General features: G+C 37.9%; 1 protein-coding gene across 3 annotated transcripts in view; it reads left to right on the top strand.

Annotated features, from left to right (window-relative positions):
* Positions 1-20,889, top strand: part of LOC124722904 (solute carrier family 22 member 7-like) — a 193,361-nt gene that overhangs the window by 124,173 nt on the left and 48,299 nt on the right. For all 3 annotated transcript variants that reach the window (XM_047248046.1, XM_047248045.1, XM_047248044.1), the window contains exons 7-8: positions 8,907-9,121; positions 9,326-9,513. In XM_047248046.1, the coding sequence (XP_047104002.1) occupies positions 8,907-9,121; positions 9,326-9,513 (403 nt within the window). The remainder of the gene's footprint in view (positions 1-8,906; positions 9,122-9,325; positions 9,514-20,889) is intronic.

The following is a 20,889-nucleotide window of genomic DNA, read 5'->3' as shown; positions in this document are numbered from 1 at the left end:
TTGGGAGAGCCAGTCCTGACAAAACTCTACCGTCTGGTGAGCAAGATGTATGAAACAGGCGAAATACCCTCAGACTTCAAGAAGAATGTAATAATTCCAATCCCAAAGAAAGCAGGTGTTCACAGATGTGAGAATTACCGAACAATCAGTTTAATAAGCCACAGCTGCAAAATACTAACACGAATTCTTTACAGACGAATGGAAAAACTAGTAGAAGCCGACCTCGGGGAAGATCAGTTTGGATTCCATAGAAATACTGGAACACGTGAGGCAATACTGACCTTACGACTTATCTTAGAAGAAAGATTAAGGAAAGGCAAACCTACGTTTCTAGCATTTGTAGACTTAGAGAAAGCTTCTGACAATGTTGATTGGAATAGTCTCTTTCAATCTCTAAAGGTGGCAGGGGTAAAATACAGGGAGCAAAAGGCTATTTACAATTTGTACAGAAACCAGATGGCAGGTATAAGAGTCGAGGGACATGAAAGGGAAGCAGTGGTTGGGAAGGGAGTGAGACAGGGTTGTATCCTCTCCCCGATGTTATTCAATCTGTATATTGAGCAAGCAATAAAGGAAACAAAAGAAAAATTCGGAGTAGGTATTAAAATCCATGGAGAAGAAATAAAAACTTTGAGGTTCGCCGATGACATTGTAATTCTGTCAGAGACAGCAAAGGACTTGGAAGAGCAGTTGAACAGAATGGATGGTGTCTTGAAGGGAGGATATAAGATGAACATCAACAAAGGCAAAACGAGGATAATGGAATGTAGTCGAATTAAGTCGGGTGATGTTGAGGGTATTAGATTAGGAAATGAGACACTTAAAGTAGTAAAGGAGTTTTGCTATTTGGGGAGCAAAATAACTGATGATGGTCGAAGTAGAGAGGATATAAAATGTAGACTGGCAATGGCAAGGAAAGCGTTTCTGAAGAAGAGAAATTTGTTAACATCGAGTATAGATTTAAGTGTGAGGAAGTCATTTCTGAAAGTATTTGTATGGAGTGTAGCCATGTATGGAAGTGAAACATGGACGGTAAATAGTTTGGACAAGAAGAGAATAGAAGCTTTCGAAATGTGGTGCTACAGAAGAATGCTGAAGATTAGATGGGTAGATCACATAACTAATGAGGAGGTACTGAATAGGATTGGGGAGAAGAGGAGTTTGTGGCACAACTTGACCAGAAGAAGGGATCGGTTGGTAGGACATGTTCTGAGGCATCAAGGGATCACCAATTTAGTATTGGAGGGCAGCATGGAGGGTAAAAATCATAGGGGGAGACCAAGAGATGAATACACTAAGCAGATTCAGAAGGATGTAGGTTGCAGTAGGTACTGGGAGATGAAGAAACTTGCAGAGGATAGAATAGCATGGAGAGCTGCATCAAACCAGTCTCAGGACTGAAGACCACAACAACAACATACTTTATCATCACAGCTAGTTTCTGTTTTAATCATTTCCCATGCAGCTTTGCATTTATTCACTGAGTTCAGTAGATACATGTCCTTTGCTTTGCACTTAGCTGCCTTGATTTCAGACCTGTAAATCATTTTCACATTCATATACACTTTCTTGTCAGCATTATTGTGCTTGGACATATTATGATAGAGTAACATCATGATTTTTTTTCTACTTAGATGTGGAGTGTACCAGCTTTTTAAATTTTGTGGTTTGGTGTAACGATTTTGCTTTGATATTTTCTTGCAGTGTTTAGCACATGCTTCAAAATTTTCAGATAACAGTTCTATAAATTTGTTGGTAGATTCATTTGCACCTGAAGTGGTTATTATTTTATCCCATTTTATTAAATTCAATTTACTTATCAACTTGTTTAGCTTTGATTTGTTAATTGGTCTTATAATTTTTCTACAGTCCTTGAAAGTTTCAGTTGCTTTATTGTTAACAGTTTGTCTGAGCCATAGTCCCTCATGATCTGAAATGCCTAGCTTGACTGTGTTGAATTCTGTTTTGTTTAGATGAAAATTACAAATTATATTATCTAGATGTGCTTCCTGCCTTGTGGATTTGTCATTTACACAGCTGAAGTTAAGGGATCTTACTGTATTTAGCAAGTGATCAACCTTTTTATTCTTGAACCTAATGTCTGTATTGATGTCACCAAATATCAGTTTTCTGTGATCTTTTTATTTGAGTAACAAGAGTATCAGTTTCTCCAGGAGCTCCACACACAGGTCTTCATTATGTTTTGGGTGGCAGTATACTGAAGTTATTATAATTTCCTGGTTGCCAATTCATGGCACACTTAATTTTATTTCATCATTGCTAAGCTAGTGTTCATTTATTCTAATCACAGTGCAGTTTGAGCTTTCCAGCCAATATTGAAGTTCATGAAGTTTGTTCTTAAGAGACTGCACATTAATATGTAAGAACATTATACTTTTACTTATCTTACTGTGGTTTTCCTATAGACCTCAGCAAAAAAGCATTGAGATGAGATGGAACTACTGCTTTCCTCTTCCTCAGTATATGACAGTTTGATGAGTTTTCCAAAGCTGACTGGTCCTTCAAATGGCATGGTGGTAAAGTTCTTGTCTTGTTAAGGGGATGAGTGGCTCCTATTACTTCTGCCAGTGTTTATGTTGTATTTACCATTATTGGTTTTGATTCTTTTCTTGTTGCCTGTGTTTCTGATGATAATGATTCTGGGTATGCTGCTGCCACTGGTGACTGTGGCTCTGCTACTGTTTCCAGTGGTGGTTATGGTTCTGCTGTTTGGGAGGATAATGACAATGCTTGTTCCAATACTGCTCTTAATGCTGCATCTGATTCTATTTTTGTTGATTCAGTGTGGTCTACCACATTGTTGGAATGTGATGGCCCAGTTTTTCCATCTTCCTGGTTTTTTGATTCTACAGAAGGTTTCTCTAGTTCTGGCATGATGGTTACTGCTAATAAGTTTAAAAATTACAATGATTTATTGAACATCAAACTGAATTGCATACGTTCAAAAGCTGAAATGCTTCTGATTTTTGTCAAATTGCAACTTCATTTTTTAAGTATGTAGTGAACTAAAGATTAAATTTCAGTTTGTGTAGATACTGTGTCGTTATTTTTTTTCTATAGAAGTACGTATTACACTAATGAGTCAAAACACTGTGACCACAGCCACAGTGAAGATTAGATTAGATTAGATTTACTTTCATTCCAATTGATCCATAGTGAGGAGGTCCTCCAGGATGTAGAACATGTCAGAAAAACAACAATACATGACAAATATTTACAACTCAATCAAATAAGCTAATGTACCATTCCACACATCCCAAGTGGAATGATTGTCAGTTTTTTAATGAACACTATATGAAAGAATCATTTTACAAATACTAATGCACTGAGTTTAAAATAAAAAAAAGTTTTTACACACACACACACACACACACACACACACACACACACACACACACACACACACACACACACTTATTTACAATTAACACATTGCTGCACTGAAATTGTGCAGAAGTTATACACAAATCAGTTGGTTCTACTGATAAATTCATCAATGGAGTAGAAGGAGCTGGCCACCAATAAATCCATTAGGCTTCTCTTAAACTGAATTTCATTGGTTGTTAAGCTTTTTATGGCTGCTGGCAAGTTATTGAAAATGTGTGTTCCTGAATAATGCACACCTTTTTGTACAAGACTAAGTGACTTTAAATCCTTGTGAAGATTATTCTTATTTCTAGTATTGATTCCATGAATTGATCTGTTGGTTTGAAAAAGTGATATATTTTTAATAACCAATTTCATTAAAGAATAAATATATTGGGAAGGAGTAGTTAGTGTCCCTAGTTCTCTAAACAGGCTTCTGCAGGATGTTCTTGAGTTCACACCGCATATAACTCTTACTGCACGTTTTTGTACCTGGAAAACTTTAGCTTGGCTTGATGAATTACCCCAAAAAATAATCCCATATGACATTATGGAATGAAAGTGAGCATAGTATGCCAGCTTTTTCGTTTTTATATCCCCTATGTCTGACACAATTCGCATTGCAAATAGAGATTTGTTAAGACGCTTCAGCAGTTCTGTGGTGTGCTCCTCCCAGTTACGAAACTGAGTGCCACATGGTGGCGCTGCAGGCACTTGACCATGTGTGGAAGGAATATAATCAAAGCAGAGATGAATGGGGTATCATTCTATTGATGATAAAGGCCCCAATTGGAGAAATCCAATGACATAAGGTACTTTGATGAGGTGCAGATTATTATGGCTCAGCAACTGTGAATGAGTATCTTGGAAATGGCAAAGCTGGTCAGCCCTTCATTTGCTACTCTTGTATTTATCTATGGAAAGTGGTTCAAGGTTGGCAAAATCATGAGTAGGTAACAAGATGTAAGACGTTCACACCTCATCACAGAATATGATAATCAGATGCTTACTCATCGCGTAAACCATCGTAGATGACAATCTGTGGCAGAGTACAATGCTGGTGCATTCACAAGTGCTTCAGAGTGCATTGTTCAGTGCACATTATTGAACATAAGGTTCCACAGCAGACATTCTCTACATGTTCCCATGTTGACCTGACTACAACATCAGTCATGATTGTAGTAGACACAGGATCAACAAAAGAGGACTGTGGATCAATAAAAATGTGTCACCTGGTCAAATGAACCAAATGTTTTGTTATTTAGTTAGTTAGTTACGTGTTCCATTGGTCAATAGCATGGAAAACCGTTATGATGTGGAATGTGTAACTCACAAGAAATGTGCACAAGAAACAAGTTTTTTTTGTTTTGTTTACATTATATTGTTATATCTAAATATTTCTATTATCTATCCCATTCCCTTAAATGGCACAAAATGCATATATTGTACCGCCAGATTTATTTACTCATATTCAAGATTTCATCTATGGTATAGAAGGAGTTATCAAGGAGGTATGATTTCAATTTGTTTTTGAAACTATTACTGTTGTCTGTCAGACATTTTATTTGATCTGTTAATTTATCAGAAAGTTTTATAGAAGCATATTTTACCCCTATCTGTGCCAATGATAGGTTAAGTAAAGGATAGTGTAGGTCTTTCTTTTTTCTGGTATTGTAATCATGAATGTTGCTGTTGATTTTAAACTGGTCCATGTTGTTGAGAAAAAATTTCATTACTGAGTAAATTTACTGTGAAGCAGTTGTAAGAATTCCTAACCTTTTAAACAAATGCCTACAAGATGTGCGACTATGAACCCCACACATTATTCTAACTATTTTCTTTTAAGCAGTGAATACCTTTTGCCTAAGTGTTGAGTTGCCCCAGAGAATTATTCCGTATCACATCAGAGAACAGGAGGAGACCCATGATCAAACCTTGTGGAACACCTAATGTAATTTCACCCCACTTAGATGAAGTGGCAAACTCCTTTGAATCACTTGAAGCATATAAAGAGAGTTCTTGCTTCCTGTTCTGTAGATATGACTTAAACTACTCATATGCTGTTCCATTTATACCATAGAATTGTAATTTATCCAACATAATGTCATGGTTCACACAATCAAATGCCTTGGATAAGTCATAGAATATTCCTACTGGTGACATTTTACTATTTAAAGACTCTATTATGTGGACAGTGAAATTGTATATTGCTGTCTCAGTGGAACAGCATTTCTGAAATCTGAACTGTGATTTACTAAGTATCCCATTACTGTTGAGATGGCTAACCACTCTTGAGTACATTACTTTCTCAAAGATTTTCAAAAATACTGTAAGCAAGAATACTGACCGGTAATTATTGACATCTGTAGTTTCTCCCTTTTTGAAGAGAGGCCTGACAATGGCATATTTTAACCTGTATGGAAAAATACCTTGAGTCAATGATGCATTACATATGTGACTCAAAACATCAGCTGTAGTTGCTCCACATTGTTTTAATAACTTGTTGAGATGTCATCTACTCCAAGAGAACATTTATTTTTTAAAGATTTAATAATTTTCCTTATTTCACAAGAGGTTGTTAGATGAAACTTAATCTGACTAAATTTTTTCAAAACTGACTCTTCCATGTACTGCCTGGCTTTTTCTTATGAACTATTCCCACCAATTTTTTTCTCCTACATTTAAGAAGTGATTGTTAAATACATTGGCTACCTGTGTACTGTTGGTTAAGATGGTCTCATTCTCTTTAACAGTAATACTACCTACCCCAGTGGTTACTTTTCCTGTCTCTCTTCTAATAACGTTCCCTATTGATTTGATTTTATTGCTGGAGTTGTTAATTTCTTCTCTAACATACATATTTCTTGATTTCCTTACAACTTTTCTCAGTATGTTACAATAATTTTTACAGTGTAAAACTACTTCAGGATCTTCACTAGTTCTTGCTGTCTCATACAGTTTTCTTTTTCTTTCTGAAGACACTTTAATACTTGTAGTAATCCACGGTTTATTTGAAAAGTTTGTGGTGTTACATTTAGTCATTTTCTTTGGAAAACAATGTTAAAAAAGGGATATAAATTTATCAAGAAATATGCTGCATTTATCATTAGCATTTGGCTCATTATATACATCTTCCCAGTTTACATTTCTTAAACTTTCTCTGAAGTGATCTACAGATACCGGGTTGAGCACCCTCACACTTTTACTTAATAGTTTCTGAAGTGTACACCCTGTTATGTTTTGTCAGTTAATCAATTGTGCATCATGGTCAGATAATCCATTTACCACAGCATGTGTTTGTTCTACATCATCTTGCTGTACAAATACATTATCTATCAGAGTTACACCAGGCCAGTGGTTGTGTCCTGACACACTGTAATCCAGGAGAACAGCTACTCAGAACATGAACTGCACCACAGATGCAAGCTGGTTTTTCTAGTATTGTGCTATGTGGGGCATTCACCTTGGCTCCCATGGTAGTGACTGAAGACACCAATGACAGGTGTGGAACATGTGAACATTTTTGGTTGATGTTTTTTCCTGATACAGATGGCATCTTCCAGCAGGATAACTGTCCATGTCACAATCTTGCTACGGTTTTTAGGAGCATGAGAATTAACTGACATTGACGACTTAGCCACCATACATGCCTCATCTGAACGAAATGGAAAATGTCTGGGATGCTATTGGGCACCAGCTCTGCATCTACAAACCACTGGCCAATAATTTATGGGAACTGTGTGGGTTGTGCATATAAATCTGGTACCACATACTTTTTGAAACCTAACAAGGACTTATTGAATTCATGCTACTGGATTGCCCTCCTAACATGGACCAACATGCTATTAATTGGGTGGTCATAATAATTTTGGCTCATCATTGTATTTTTATTAATATTATAGTATAATCAGAGAAAGGATCATTACTTAATATTTAATAAGGGTTGGAAAAAAAGAATATCTCACTTTGTATGGAGTGGGACATTTTTCATTTGCAAAAGTTTTTGATCTGCATGAAATAATGGTACTATTCAAGGGTTTAAAAAGCACTATTGGTAAGGTTTTTTTTAAGTTAAGCTTTTACCTTCTGTACTGAAAGACTTATAAGCAGAAGTAAGTAGAAACACCTCTTAAATAACTGTTTCAGTAAGAGCATATAAAGATTTCCATGAAGTTGTTTTTCATCATTAGGAACCTGTTAATGGAAAGTCTTCCTGCAGCATATGCACTGCCGATTTGTTTTATAATTTTTTATTACACAGTTAAATTATGACCCCAAACCAAAATATGTATTTCAAAAATAGATAATCAACTGAATACTGCTTGTTCATTTCCTGTCAAATTTCCCTCTTTGCAATTGATGACAAATTCATTATTTTCATTGAAAACAATACAGGAAATGAAAGCAAAGTAAATTTGCATAGTTATCTTACATAAAAAAAATGTTTAATAAAAGTACGTCTAGTGGACATGAATAATGAATAGTGGAATGTAAGGTGAACATGCTACCACCATCGCTAGCTTACAGCAGCTGGTGGAGTTTTCACATTAAAGTTTCTAATAACATGGCATCATTTGATACAGGATGAAATATCTCTCAAATTATCATGTACAATGTAGGAAAAAATAGACTGCTACTTACTGTAAAGATGATACATTAAGTTGCAGACAGGCACAATTACAAAACACTTATGCATAAGCTTTCAGCCACAACCTTAATCAGAAAAAGAAAGATTAACACACCATTCATTCACACAAGCAAGCAAACTTCACGTGCACATGACCAAAAACTTCGGCAGCTTGAACCGGAATCAGATTGTTATGTTGCAAACTGCATACGTATCACATCCCCTTGTAAATATCATGTCCTTTGTCATGATGAAAACACTGAATTTTGTGAACAAATATTAATTTGATTCTGTGACTGAACAAAAATCATAATGTAGGGCTCTAACAGAGCACTGCTCAAGCAGAGTAAAGTTCTTGTGAGTACAGTCATGTCTCAGTGTTAAACAGGAACAACATATCACAAAGAAGCATGTTGCCAACATTATTAGCTCACCTAATTATGCCAGGAGGGCCATTTGCTGTATTATTGTGTCCATTGTACACTAACACCTGTCCATATACTCCAAAAGTATTCTCTCCTTATTAAAGATGGGAAAAACTTAAAAGTTAAATCTGCTGAAAATCATGAAATTCTGTGAGGCAAATGGCAGAACTTCTTCTTATTAGCTATTATTTTTGGTTTTGTTATACACTATCTCACCTCTCCTAGTAACTCCTAACCAGGTAAAGTATTTTGCTGTCATAAACTGACAAACTGTTTAATATTGCTTTTTTACCTAGTTAATTACTTTGTTGCACATTCCATTGGTCACTTTTCACAGTATGATGTAATAAAGTACAGATAGTTAGTTTACTTAAAATTGCCATCTTTGGTATAGAAACATGGCTACATGTTGATCATTTACATAGTTCACATACCAGAAACATCTATGCGACATTCTTTTGCTGCAGGACAGCTTCAGGACTTATTACACTTACTCTGCTGTTGAGTACCAAGGCATTTGGAGGAAATCCTTTTGTTCCCTTCATTGGGCAGGCAGCTCTTCATATACCAGCCATAAGTATGTCACATTATGTTGGCAACAAATTTGGAAGACGATGTTCACATTCGTTTACAGTGCTAACTGCAGCTATTTTGTTATACCTTATCATCTGCTTAATCACTGGTACAGTATAAATTATATCTTCTTTTTCAAATGTTTGAGCAAGTCATACTAATGACTAAGAAATTTATACCTTTTAGATATTTTGTAGCTATCAGAGTGTCTAATATCATTTTTATCCGATGACAACTATTAAAAATAGTTTTATTGTTTTGTATGAAGAACAGTAGCGAAAGGTACAAACGTTTTTAATACTGTACATTACAGCATCATCACCACAATGGATGGTAACTGCCAGTACTCTGGCGGTGCAGTTCTGTGCTCAAGCATCAGTCTCATTCACAAACTTGCAGAGCCTGGAGATACATCCTACATGTGTCAGACAAACAAGTGTGGCTATGGAATATATGCTTATGAATGCTGTTATTTGTGTAGCTCCATACATTGCTTTTGTGGTAAGTATCTAAAGGTTTGTACTAACAAGGTTAGTGAAATATTACTCTATTTTATGCTCAACAACTAGCTTGTTATGAGGAAATGATTGATACTTCAAGATTGTGATGTAAACATAAACCATGTTAAGTTGCTGGTTATGGGATAAGATTGTGTTTGAACATATTATAACTGTCCCAACATGTTACAGTGTATTTTCCCCTTCAAAAGCTGTTTATTGTCTCCATTGAATAATGGAAGCGGGTGCAAGGGATAAAAAGGATCACTATGTTTACTCAGTGTGTATGTCTAGGATCCACATTGAAGGTATTGAAGAGGTTGTACAGGCAGACACTGAGAGAGCATGGTGCCACCAGCTGTGGACTGTTGCACACACTGGCATCAATGATGCCTCTCATCTGAGCTCTGATGTCATACTTGCTTCATTCCAGTGACTGGCAGCAAAGGTTAAGTTAAGAAGATCAACTTTCCTCACAGAATTTCAGTGAAGCTCACAATCTGCTGAGTTGTCCCCAGAAATGATCATGGCATCCCAGTTACAGAATTGAATGGAAAGCCTGAACTGAAGACTAAAGATTCTGCAACAAGAGCAAGATTTCCATTACCTGTACTATGGGGTTGAAAAATGTAGGATCCTCTTATATTCATCATTAGGCAAATCCAGTTGAGATAATGACCTGTAAGAGACCCTGAGATATATCAGTATAAGAATCAAAGAAATGCCCCTCAACAGATGAGACTACTAAAATCCTAGTGATCAATCATCTCAGGAACTCTAATTAAAGTGGTGAACTTTGAACTGCTTCTAAAAAGTAGTGATGTTAACATAATAGGTACAGAAAGCTGTCAAAAACTCAAAATTGACAGCAATGTGGTTTGCTACAGATCTAAATGACTATAAAAAATAAGCTATTAGAAAATGAAAGTAATGTATTCACTGCAGTAGCCAAGAAAGTAAAATAGAAAACAGAAACTGAAGCTGCAAACCTGAGTAATTGGGCAATCCTCAGTATCAGTAGTGGGCAGGAACATACATGAGAGAAATTCAAAAAGTAAATTACACATCTTTATGGTAGGCCAACTTTAATTGAATACTGCACTACACTTCAAAGCAACACAAATACATGACAGTTTTTTTCAACATTCACTGTGTGAATGTCATCATTGGAAAATTTCTTTTCCCTCCAGTTGCTGTGGATCAGTTCCTTGGTTGTAAAGATATTGTCATTTGTGGTCAATGTCAACTGCCTTCCTTCCCAATCAGCATTACCCATGTCTGTGTGACCTCAGTCAAATTCTTCGTACCATTTCATTGCAGGTGGGTGTGACATTGCATTTGGACTTTATATTATTGACAGAATTTCACAGTGAATTTATGTGCAATTTAGTCTTTTGCCCTCAAGAATCATACTGTCCTGTAAATGTCAACTTTGGAATAAGTTTCCATTTGTCAGACCAGTTCAGCTGCACACTGTGATGCACCTGTTATGCATATTGCAACAAAACTGAGTCTTCAGGAAACCTATGACACATACGCTTGTCTGACAGTGTGCTATTCTTGTTGTGCAATCTTCTTGGTGTTAAAGGCCATGTGATACTTACTGTCTGAAGTTCCTTAATACTTGGGTCTTACTAGCAGACTTGAAACAGTAAAAGTTTTCTCTGGAAACTACATAGAACAGTTAGCTTCGAAGCCAACTCATCATAGAAATATATTTGATTTAATGACACCAAATAGACCTGATCTCTCTGCACTGAAATTGATATTGGTGTCAATGAGGCAGCTGTAACACAAAGATTAGGTATACACTGTCAGTAAAGTAGGTAAAGAGGAAGTAGCATCATATCTAAACCTGTACCTCTGTGCATGAGCATGTACAAGAAATGTGGCTCAAGTTCAGAAAAATAGTTCACCAAGCACTGGATATGCATATATCATTTTAGTGGAACAGTTCATGACGTGGAGACTCCATGCAGTAAAATGTCTCTAAAGACAATTCTAAACAGTGACTATTGCACAATAGTCTGAAAACAAAGGATAGGGCTTTACACAGAAAGATACTAAATTATGACTGATTAGCTGTCAGAAGGAGAATGCATGACATCATCAACACTTAAATTTACATTTATAGTCTGCAGACCAGTGAGAAGTGCATAGTGAAGGGTACTTCCAAGTGTGCCAATTTTTAGGGCTTCTTCTCATTCCATTTGCGTATAGAATGCTATAGGAATGAGTGCTTAAATTCCTTTTTGCACACTTTAATTTGTTTATTACTGTATTTAAGGTCCCTATAGGAGCAGTGCACAAAGGGATGTAGTATATTTCTCAATTTGTTACTAGTGTGTCTCATGACACTGTGTACATATGATTGTTTTATAATTGTAACAGTATATAGGTCCCCTTCACGAAACTTTCAATTATTCCTGGAAACCTGGGATGCCATGTTGTGCTTTCTGTCAGACTGTCAGATAGGGGAAAGCAAATTATTATTTGTGGGGACTTCAATGTTGATTCACTGAAAGAGGGTAATAGGAAGAATGACCTGGAAGTCTTGCTCAGTTCTTTCAATTTGACATCTGTCACTAATTTTCCTACTCAGGTAGTAAAGGACAGCAGCACATTGATATATAACACTTTTATAGACCAAGATAAGTTTAAAGACATAAATTCTTGTCCTGTTGAGAATGGCCTTGCTGATCATGGTTCTCAGCTAGTTAAAGTATATGACAGCTCCATTCAGTACATACAAAACTACCCTCCAAAGTTGTGCTTTCAATTAATGAATCAACAATTAGAAATTTCAGAGAAAATCTTCAGCAGTTAGACTGGGATGAGGTGTACAAGGAACCCGATGCTAATTTAAAATATAACTTATTCCATGATACACTTGTAAGGGAATTTGAAAACTGTTTCCCCAAGAAAGTAGTTAAATCTAATTATAAGAAACCATGCAAGGAAACCTTGGCTTACTAAAGAAATAAAAATATCTTGTAACCACACAAGAGAACTGTATCTAACAACGAGAAAGCATAATGACCCAGAAACAGCCAAATATTATAAAAACTACTGTGCTACATTAAGAAAGGTTATTAAAAAGTCCAGAAGCATGTGTATCATATCTGAGATTAATACCTCTGATAACAAAATCAAAACAATTTGGAATATTATTACAAGGGAGACAGGGCAACCAAGAGTACAGGATGATGATATTACCATCAAAGCGAATGGAAACTTGACAAACAACAAGTCAGAAGTTGAAAACATTTTGAATAATTATTTTTTAAATGTTTTATAGAAAATAGGATCTAAATGTTCATTAGAAGAAGCAAGGCAGTTAATGGAAGAGGCCTTGCCCACACCATTCGATACAATTGAAATTCCACCTACCTCTCCTTCTGAAATTAGGAAGATAATAAACTCTCTCAAGAATAAAAGCTCACGTGGAATTGATAGCATTTCCAGCACGATAATAAAAGCTTGTTCCCAAGAGATAAGTGGGATTCTTAGCCACATATGTAATAGCTATCTGAAGCAGGATATTTTCCCATATAGACTGAAGTATTCCATTGTTAAACCACTGCATAAAAAAGGGGATACGTCTGATGTCAACAACTACCGCCCAGTCTCTCTTCTGACTGCCTTATCCAAAATTCTTGAAAAAGTAATGTATTGTAGAGTAGCTTCACACCTTTATAAAAATAAAGTTTTAACAAAATGTCAGTTTGGTTTCCAGAAAGGTTTTCCAACGGAAAATGCTATATATACTTTCACTAATGAAATATTAAAAGCTCTGAGTAACTGGAAGTCACCCATTGGGATTTTTGTGGTCTCTCAAAGGCTTTTGATTGTGTAAATCATGAAATACTTCTGGATAAGCTCACGTACTGTGGTATGAATGGGACAGCGCTCAAATGGTTTAAATCAGTGCTTCCCAACTTTTTCAGCTGGTGGACACCTTTGTCAGTCGAAAATCCACGGCGGACCCCTAGTCAGTCAAGACCACAGTAACTTTAAATTTCAGAGCGAAACCCAGGGAACTGAAAGCTTCTTAATGCAAGTGTCATGTTAACAATGACACCCCTCCCCCCCTCCCCGCCCCCTTCCCGAAGTATCAATAGTCTTTGGTTTAGAGATGAATGAAAACAACTTGAAATTAACGATCCAATTTGAATTCCCACTGTATCCAGACACTTACTAGTTGATTTACTCCCTTTGTTCAACACACTATAGCCTGGTTAAAAATACTTGGTAATTGACATTTTACACGTTGGAGCTTCCTTCCTCCAAGAGCAATCAACGTCACGTCCAAACTGTTCCCTGTTCAGAAGCTGCCGCTTGTGGTCTGTTCACTTCCACTGTTTGGCTACTGTTGTGTAAGGAGCATGCATATTTCGAAACAGTCGTGTGTGTGTGTGTGTGTGTGTGTGTGTGTGTGTGTGTGTGTGTGTGTGTGTTTGTGTGTGGTTTTTCATGAAATCCGAAGAAAAATGGTCAAATGTATGTAAAGTCTATGGGACTTAACTGCTGAGGTCATCAGTCCCTAGTCATACACACTATTAACCTAAGCTTAACTTCCGCTAAGGACAACATCCCCTCCATGAGCCATGGATCTTGTCGTTGGTGGGGAGGCTTGCGGGCCTCAACGATACAGATAGCCGTACCATAGGTACAACTACAACCGAGGGGTATCTGTTCAGAGGAAAGACAAACGTGTGGTTCCTGAAGAGGGGCAGCAGCCTTTTCAGTAGTTGCAGGGGCAACAGTCCGGATGATTGACTGATCTGGCCTTGTAACACTAACCAAAATGGCCTTGCTGTTCTGGTACTGCGAACGGCTGAAAGCAAGGGGAAACTACAGCCGTAATTATTCCCGAGGGCATGCAGCTTTACTGTATGATTAAATGATGATGGCGTCCTCTTGGGTAAAATATTCCAGAGGTAAAATAGTCCCACATTCGGATCTCCGGGCGGGAACTACTCAAGAGGACGTTATTATCAGGAGAAAAAAAAAACTGGCGTTCTATGGATCGGAGCATGGAATGTCAGATCCCTTAATCGGGCAGGTAGGTTAGAAAATTTAAAAAGGGAAATGGATTGGATAAAGTTAGATATAGTGGGAATTAGTGAAGTTCGGTGGCAGGAGGAACAAGGCTTTTGGTCAGGTGAATACAGGATTATAACTACAAAATCAAATAGGGGTAATGCAGGAGTAGGTTTAAAAATAAATAAAAAAATAGTAGTACGGGTAAGTTACTACAAACAGCATATTGAACGCATTATTGTGGCCAAGATAAACACGAAGCCCATGCCTACTACAGTAGTACAAGTTCATATGCCAACTAGCTCTGCAGATGACGAAGAAATTGATGAAATGTATGATGAGATAAAAGAAATTATTCAGGTAGTGAAGGGAGACGATAATTTAATAGTCATGGGTGACTGGAATTCAAGAGTAGGAAAAGGGAGAGAAGGAAAGGAAACATAGTAGGTGAATATGGATTGGGGCTAAGAAATGAAAGAGGAAGCTGCCTGGTAGAATTTTGTGTAGAGCATAACTTAATCATAGCTAACACTTGGTTTAAGAGTCATGAAAGAAGGTTGTATACATGGAAGAACCCAGGAGATACTAAAGGGTATCAGATAGATTATATAATGATAAGACAGAGATTTAGGAACCAGGTTTTGAATTGCAAGACATTTCCAGGGGTAGATGTGGACTCTGACCATAATCTATTGGTTATGAACTGTAGATTAAAACTGAAGAAACTGCAAAAAGTTGGGAATTTAAGGAGATGGGACCTGGATAAACTGAAAGAACCAGAGGTTGTACAGAGTTTCAGGGAGAGCATAAGGGAACAATTGACAGGAATGGGGGAAAGAAATACAGTAGAAGAAGAATGGGTAGTTCTGAGGGATGAAGTAGTGACGCCAGCAGAGGATCAAGTAGGTAAAAAGACGAGGGCTAGTAGAAACCTTTGGGTAACAGAAGAAATATTGAATTTAATTGATGAAAGGAGAAAATATAAAAATGCAGTAAATGAAGCAGGCAAAAAGGAATACAAACGTCTCAAAATGATATCGACAAAAAGTGCAAAATCTCACTAGGGGTAAGATAGATACTGCCTACAGGAAAATTAAACAGACCTTTCGAGAAAGGAGAACCACTTCCATGAATATCGAGAGCTTTGATGGAAACCCGGTTCTAAGCAAAGAAGGGAAAGCAGAAAGTTGGAAGGAGTATATAGAGGGTCTATACAAGGGCGATGTACTTGAGGACAATATTATGGAAATGGAAGAGGATGTAGATGAAGACGAAATGGGAGATAAGATACTGCGTGAAGAGTTTGACAGAGCACTGAAAGATCTAAGTCGAAACAACGGACTGATGACCTCAGATGTTAAGTCCCATAGTGCTCAGAGCCATTTGAACCTCGAAACAACGCCCCAGGAGTAGACAACATTCCATTAGAACTACTGACAGCCTTGGGAGAGCCAGTCCTGACAAAACTCTACCATCTGGTGAGCAAGATGTATGAGACAGGCGAAATACCCTCAGACTTCATGAAGAATATAATAATTCCAATCCCAAAGAAAGCATGTGTTGACAGGTGTGAAAATTACCGAACTATCAATTTAATAAGCCACAGCTGCAAAATACTAACACGAATTCTTTACAGACGAATGGAAAAACTGATAGAAGCCGGCCTCGGGGAAGATCAGTTTGGATTCCATAGAAATGTTGGAACACGTGAGGCAATACTGACCCTACGACTTATCTTAGAAGAAAGATTAAAGGAAGACAAACCTACGTTTCTAGCATTTGTACACTTAGAGAAAGCTTTTGACAATGTTGATTGGAATACTCTCTTTCAAATTCTGAAGGTGGCTGAGTAAAATATAGGGAGCGAAAGGCTATTTTCAATCTGTACAGAAAGCAGATGGCAGTTATAAGAGTCGAGGGGTATGAAAGGGAAGCAGTGGTTGGGAAGGGAGTGAGACAGGGTTGTAGTCTATACCCAATGTTATTCGATCTGTATATTGAGCAAGCAATAAAGGAAACAAAAGAAAGGTTCGGAGTAGGTATAAAAATCCATGCAGAAGAAATAAAAACTTTGAGGTTCGCGTATGACATTGTAATTCTGTCAGAGACAGCAAAGGACTTGGAAGAGCAGTTTAACGGAATGGACAGTGTCTTGAAAGGAGGGTATAAGATGAACATCAACAAAAGCAAAACGAGGATAATGGACTGTAGTCGAATGAAGGCGGGTGATGTTGAGGGTATTAGATTAGGAAATGAGACACTTAAAGTAGTAAAGGAGTTTTGCTATTTGGAGAGCAAAATAACTGATGATGGTCGAAGTAGAAAAGATATAAAACGTAGACTGGCAATGGCAAGGAAAGCGTTTCTGAAGAAGAGAAATTTGTTAACATTGAGTATAGATTTAAATGCCAGGAATTCTTTTCTGAAAGTATTTATATGGGGTGTAGCCATGTATGGAAGTGAAACGTGGACGATAAATAGTTTAGACAAGAAGAGAATAGGAGCTTTCGAAATGTGGTACTACAGAATAATGCTGAAGGTTAGATGGGTAGATCACGTAACTAATGAGGAGGTATTGAATAGAATTGGGGAGAAGAGGAGGTTGTGGCACAACTTAACTAGAAGAAGGGATCGGTTGGTAGGACATGTTCTGAGACATCGAGGGATCACCAATTTAGTATTGGAGGGCAGCGTGGAGGGTAAAAATCGTAGAGGGAGAGCAAGAGATGAATACACTAAGCAGATTCAGAAGGATGTAGGCTGCAGTAGGTACTGGGAGATGAAGAAGTTTGCACAGGATAGAGTAGCATGGAGAGCTGCATCAAGCCAGTCTCAGGACTGAAGACCACAACAACAACAACAACAAGGACAACACACACACACAAACACACACACACACAGACACACATGCCCGAGGAAGTACTCGAACTTCCGGCGGGAGCGGCCGCGCAATCCACGACGACGTGGCGCCTTAAAACTGCGCCGCCATGAGGCAAAGAGGCAGACCCATGATTTGGGATACAAACACATCACGAAAGAAAAGAGGCCAAGGAATTGCCTTTAAAAGACTATTGTGACATCTGTTGTGCAATGTGTGGGAATACATTCACCCAGTTTACCGTTTCCAAAACCAGATTTGTAAGCCGATGTCCCAGTTCCGCTTTTGGTTGGTCAGGTAAACATTTCAAAATCTCTTCTGGAAATCTGCTTGTATAATGCCGTTTTCCAGTTCCACAATCGATTTTCGTGCCCATGCAAACAGCTCGGAAAGTGTAGTTATTTTTATGTCTTTGCGTATCTACTGAACGGCAGCTGTCAGTTCATAGCCGGCAGCTAGCAGGCTGCGTTGCAACAGTGTACTGTCAGTTGGTAGCTGGCAACTGGCAGGCGGCGTGGCAACAGTTTAGCCACAGCTGGCAACTTCAACTACTACTTGGACACTATATCGTGGCAGTCAGCCTTGACTGTATACAAATTAGGAAAACAAACAAACAGACTCTCTTATTTCTCTATAAGAATACAAAGCATTTCACACAACGTAAGACTTTTTTTCTCAAAGGAAACAATTCTGGCAGAGGAGGTCTACCTTTTACAAGGTGGCACGTGAAAAGCCCTCTTTTTTTTTTTTTTTTTTTTTTCTTTACGCTCGCAGCCAGTTGGCACAATATAGTGTCAGAGCAAGAACAAGTAATTGTTATTGAAGTATAGGCAGGTCATATTTTAACTAAGAGGGCGGAATATATTATAAAGAAAAGGAATTAGCTTTAGAGATCATTTTAATTTTCGTAACAAAAATATCAATACCAACAGCATTCAATTAATAATTATTTTGTAAATGATAGAAGACAGAAACAAAATTCCTACGGAGTTATAGTCAGGTACGTTCACTGAGCATCTACGAAGAAAAATGCTTCCTTCTTTGCTATAGATAAGTCTGTAGGAATAATAATGGAATCCTAATGTTATGGTTGAGGGTGCTTCTGCTGACACAATTTTGAAAAGTTGGGTTCAGTTCTTGACAACTGGAGATTGATGTCTGGTTCCACATCTAGACAGCTTCTTTACTTAGTTTTGTGGGCAGCATAGATCGAGTATCCAGATTCACACATGTATGTTGTGGCCAACGGAAGTACACATTTTGCCTTTTTAACAAGGGGGTAGTATTTCTTGTTATCCAAATGGATCCAAAAGTGTGAGTAACTGTCAATGTCAAAACTTGATTTCAAGGTACTGTAGGGTCTGTAGCAATTTCTATCAACAACTCAGATTCATTTGATGATAGAATGTTCAGCTTTTTGGATACAGTGAATGGGTTGACCACCCATTCGTATTTCTGCAGCTTCTCATTATCAGCTGTTGGGAAATAATGCTCCAACAATGATATCAAGCTTCGGATGTGTTCCAGGATTTGATGAAACAAATTCTTCCCAAGCGCCAATGTTTTGTTTTTCAAAACCTCCTTGAGAAGAGGAAAACACTCGACCTCCCCCCTCCTCGACACTCTCTGCCCAAAAACTGATTTTCCTCTTGAATGCTCGAAATTTGTCGATAGGAGTGACCTTTGTTTCACTTTGCCCTTGGAGCGAAATATTCATTTCGTTCATTTTGGAGAAAATATCTGAGAAATAGGCAAGTGTACACTGCCAATTATCGTCATTGATAAGGTCTGCTGCTAATTTGGTGTTATGCTCCAAAAGGAAAGCTAAGACTTCCAATCTTAATTCGTACAACCGACAGAGTGCATTCCCACGTGACAGCCACCTCACTTCTGTGTGGAGAAGCAGGTAATGATGAAGGCTTCCCATATCTTCACACAGTATTGTGAAAAGTCTTGACTTCAACGGCCTTGATTTTATGTAGTTAGTGATTTGAATGGATTCGTCTAAAACTTTCTTGAACGAAACAGGCTGTGGAGAGCATAGTGACTACTGCTGCAATTCTTGGCGTTTTCTTTTATTGCTCCGACTGTAGGACCCGTCATAGCTTTTGCACCATCTGTGCACACATCTATACAATTTGACCATGAAACTTCGTTAGTCCTTAAAAAATCATCAAACAGACGGAATATTTCAGCACCTGTTGTGTTGGCAGGTAGTGGTCTGCACAATAAGAGGTCCTCCTCAAAACATCCAGAATATTCATAACGGACAAAAGCCTATAAAATCGCTTATCCTGCAACATCAGTGGATTCATCTATCTGCAGAGAAAATGAATTGTGCTTGATGCGAGAAACAAGAGTGTCATTCACATCATTTGACATGTCAACAATACGTCTCTTGACAGTATTGTTTGATAATGGCACCGAAGATACAAGCTTTACTGCCTTTTCGTGTAGCATGCAAGAAACAATATCATTAACACTCGGGTTTATGAGATTTTCTACAATGGTATGCGCTTTGCCTGTTTTTGCCACTCGCTAACTAACCAAGAAAGAAGCTTTTAATGAATTTTCATTAATTGTTTTTGCATGGGTTTTCATGCAATGCTGAGAAGCAGCTAGTTCAGCACTCTTCCTTTTGAAAAAATCGATGTCTTTAGCCTGGAAATCCGGGTGAGTACCTTTAAAATGACGGCTCAATTTAACTGGAACCATTGAACTGTTCGGAAGGACTCGTGCACAAATTACACACTGAGCTTTTACCCTCCTTTGTCTCCATAAAGCCCATTTCTAAATAGCTTTCGTTGTACTTACGCTTCTTGGTTATTCCACTTCCACAGGATATTGCAACCAATAGAGTACTTGCAGCATTTTCACATAATTAATCCGGCTGTGGAACTTCTTGTGACTGTTCTTCCTTTGGTCGTCCTCCCTCCTCATTCATATCAACTGGAAACTTCCCTTGTTGTGAAGGCGATGGAGAAACTGCAGATCCTGGCTTCAGCCACCGATCCATGTTAGAAGTAATAAACTGGTCAAAACTCGACTTATGAGATAGGTAGTGCACTGACAAAGCAAATTTAACATTAATTTTAATGATGCCTGGGGCCTCATACATGCCAGCGAGCGATTGTGATTGCGCTCCGCGTATGTGTAAAAGGTTTCAGCGCATCTAGCGTCGTGAGACGGCGTACAAATGACCCCCGTATTGTTGTGAAACAGTCGATCAGAGAAGCCGCATTCTCCGGCACTAAACTGTGTATGCGTTCTCACTTAGGAACCGCAAAGGCTGCTTGGGAATACGACCTGAAGTAAAAGTACACACGTTTTTCACACGAAAAAACATTAGTGATGAATTTGATTTTTCACATTTTTATTCAATAATTTTACTCATTAGTTTACACGATTTGGTGAAAGGTGGCTGCGGACCCCCTACAAAGAGCCGGCGAACCCATAAGG

Source organism: Schistocerca piceifrons, chromosome X (assembly GCF_021461385.2).
Source record: "Schistocerca piceifrons isolate TAMUIC-IGC-003096 chromosome X, iqSchPice1.1, whole genome shotgun sequence".
In the NCBI taxonomy this organism is placed as follows: domain Eukaryota; kingdom Metazoa; phylum Arthropoda; class Insecta; order Orthoptera; family Acrididae; genus Schistocerca; species Schistocerca piceifrons.
Note: the sequence above shows the minus strand (reverse complement) of the source record. Positions and strands in the feature narration are given on the sequence as shown.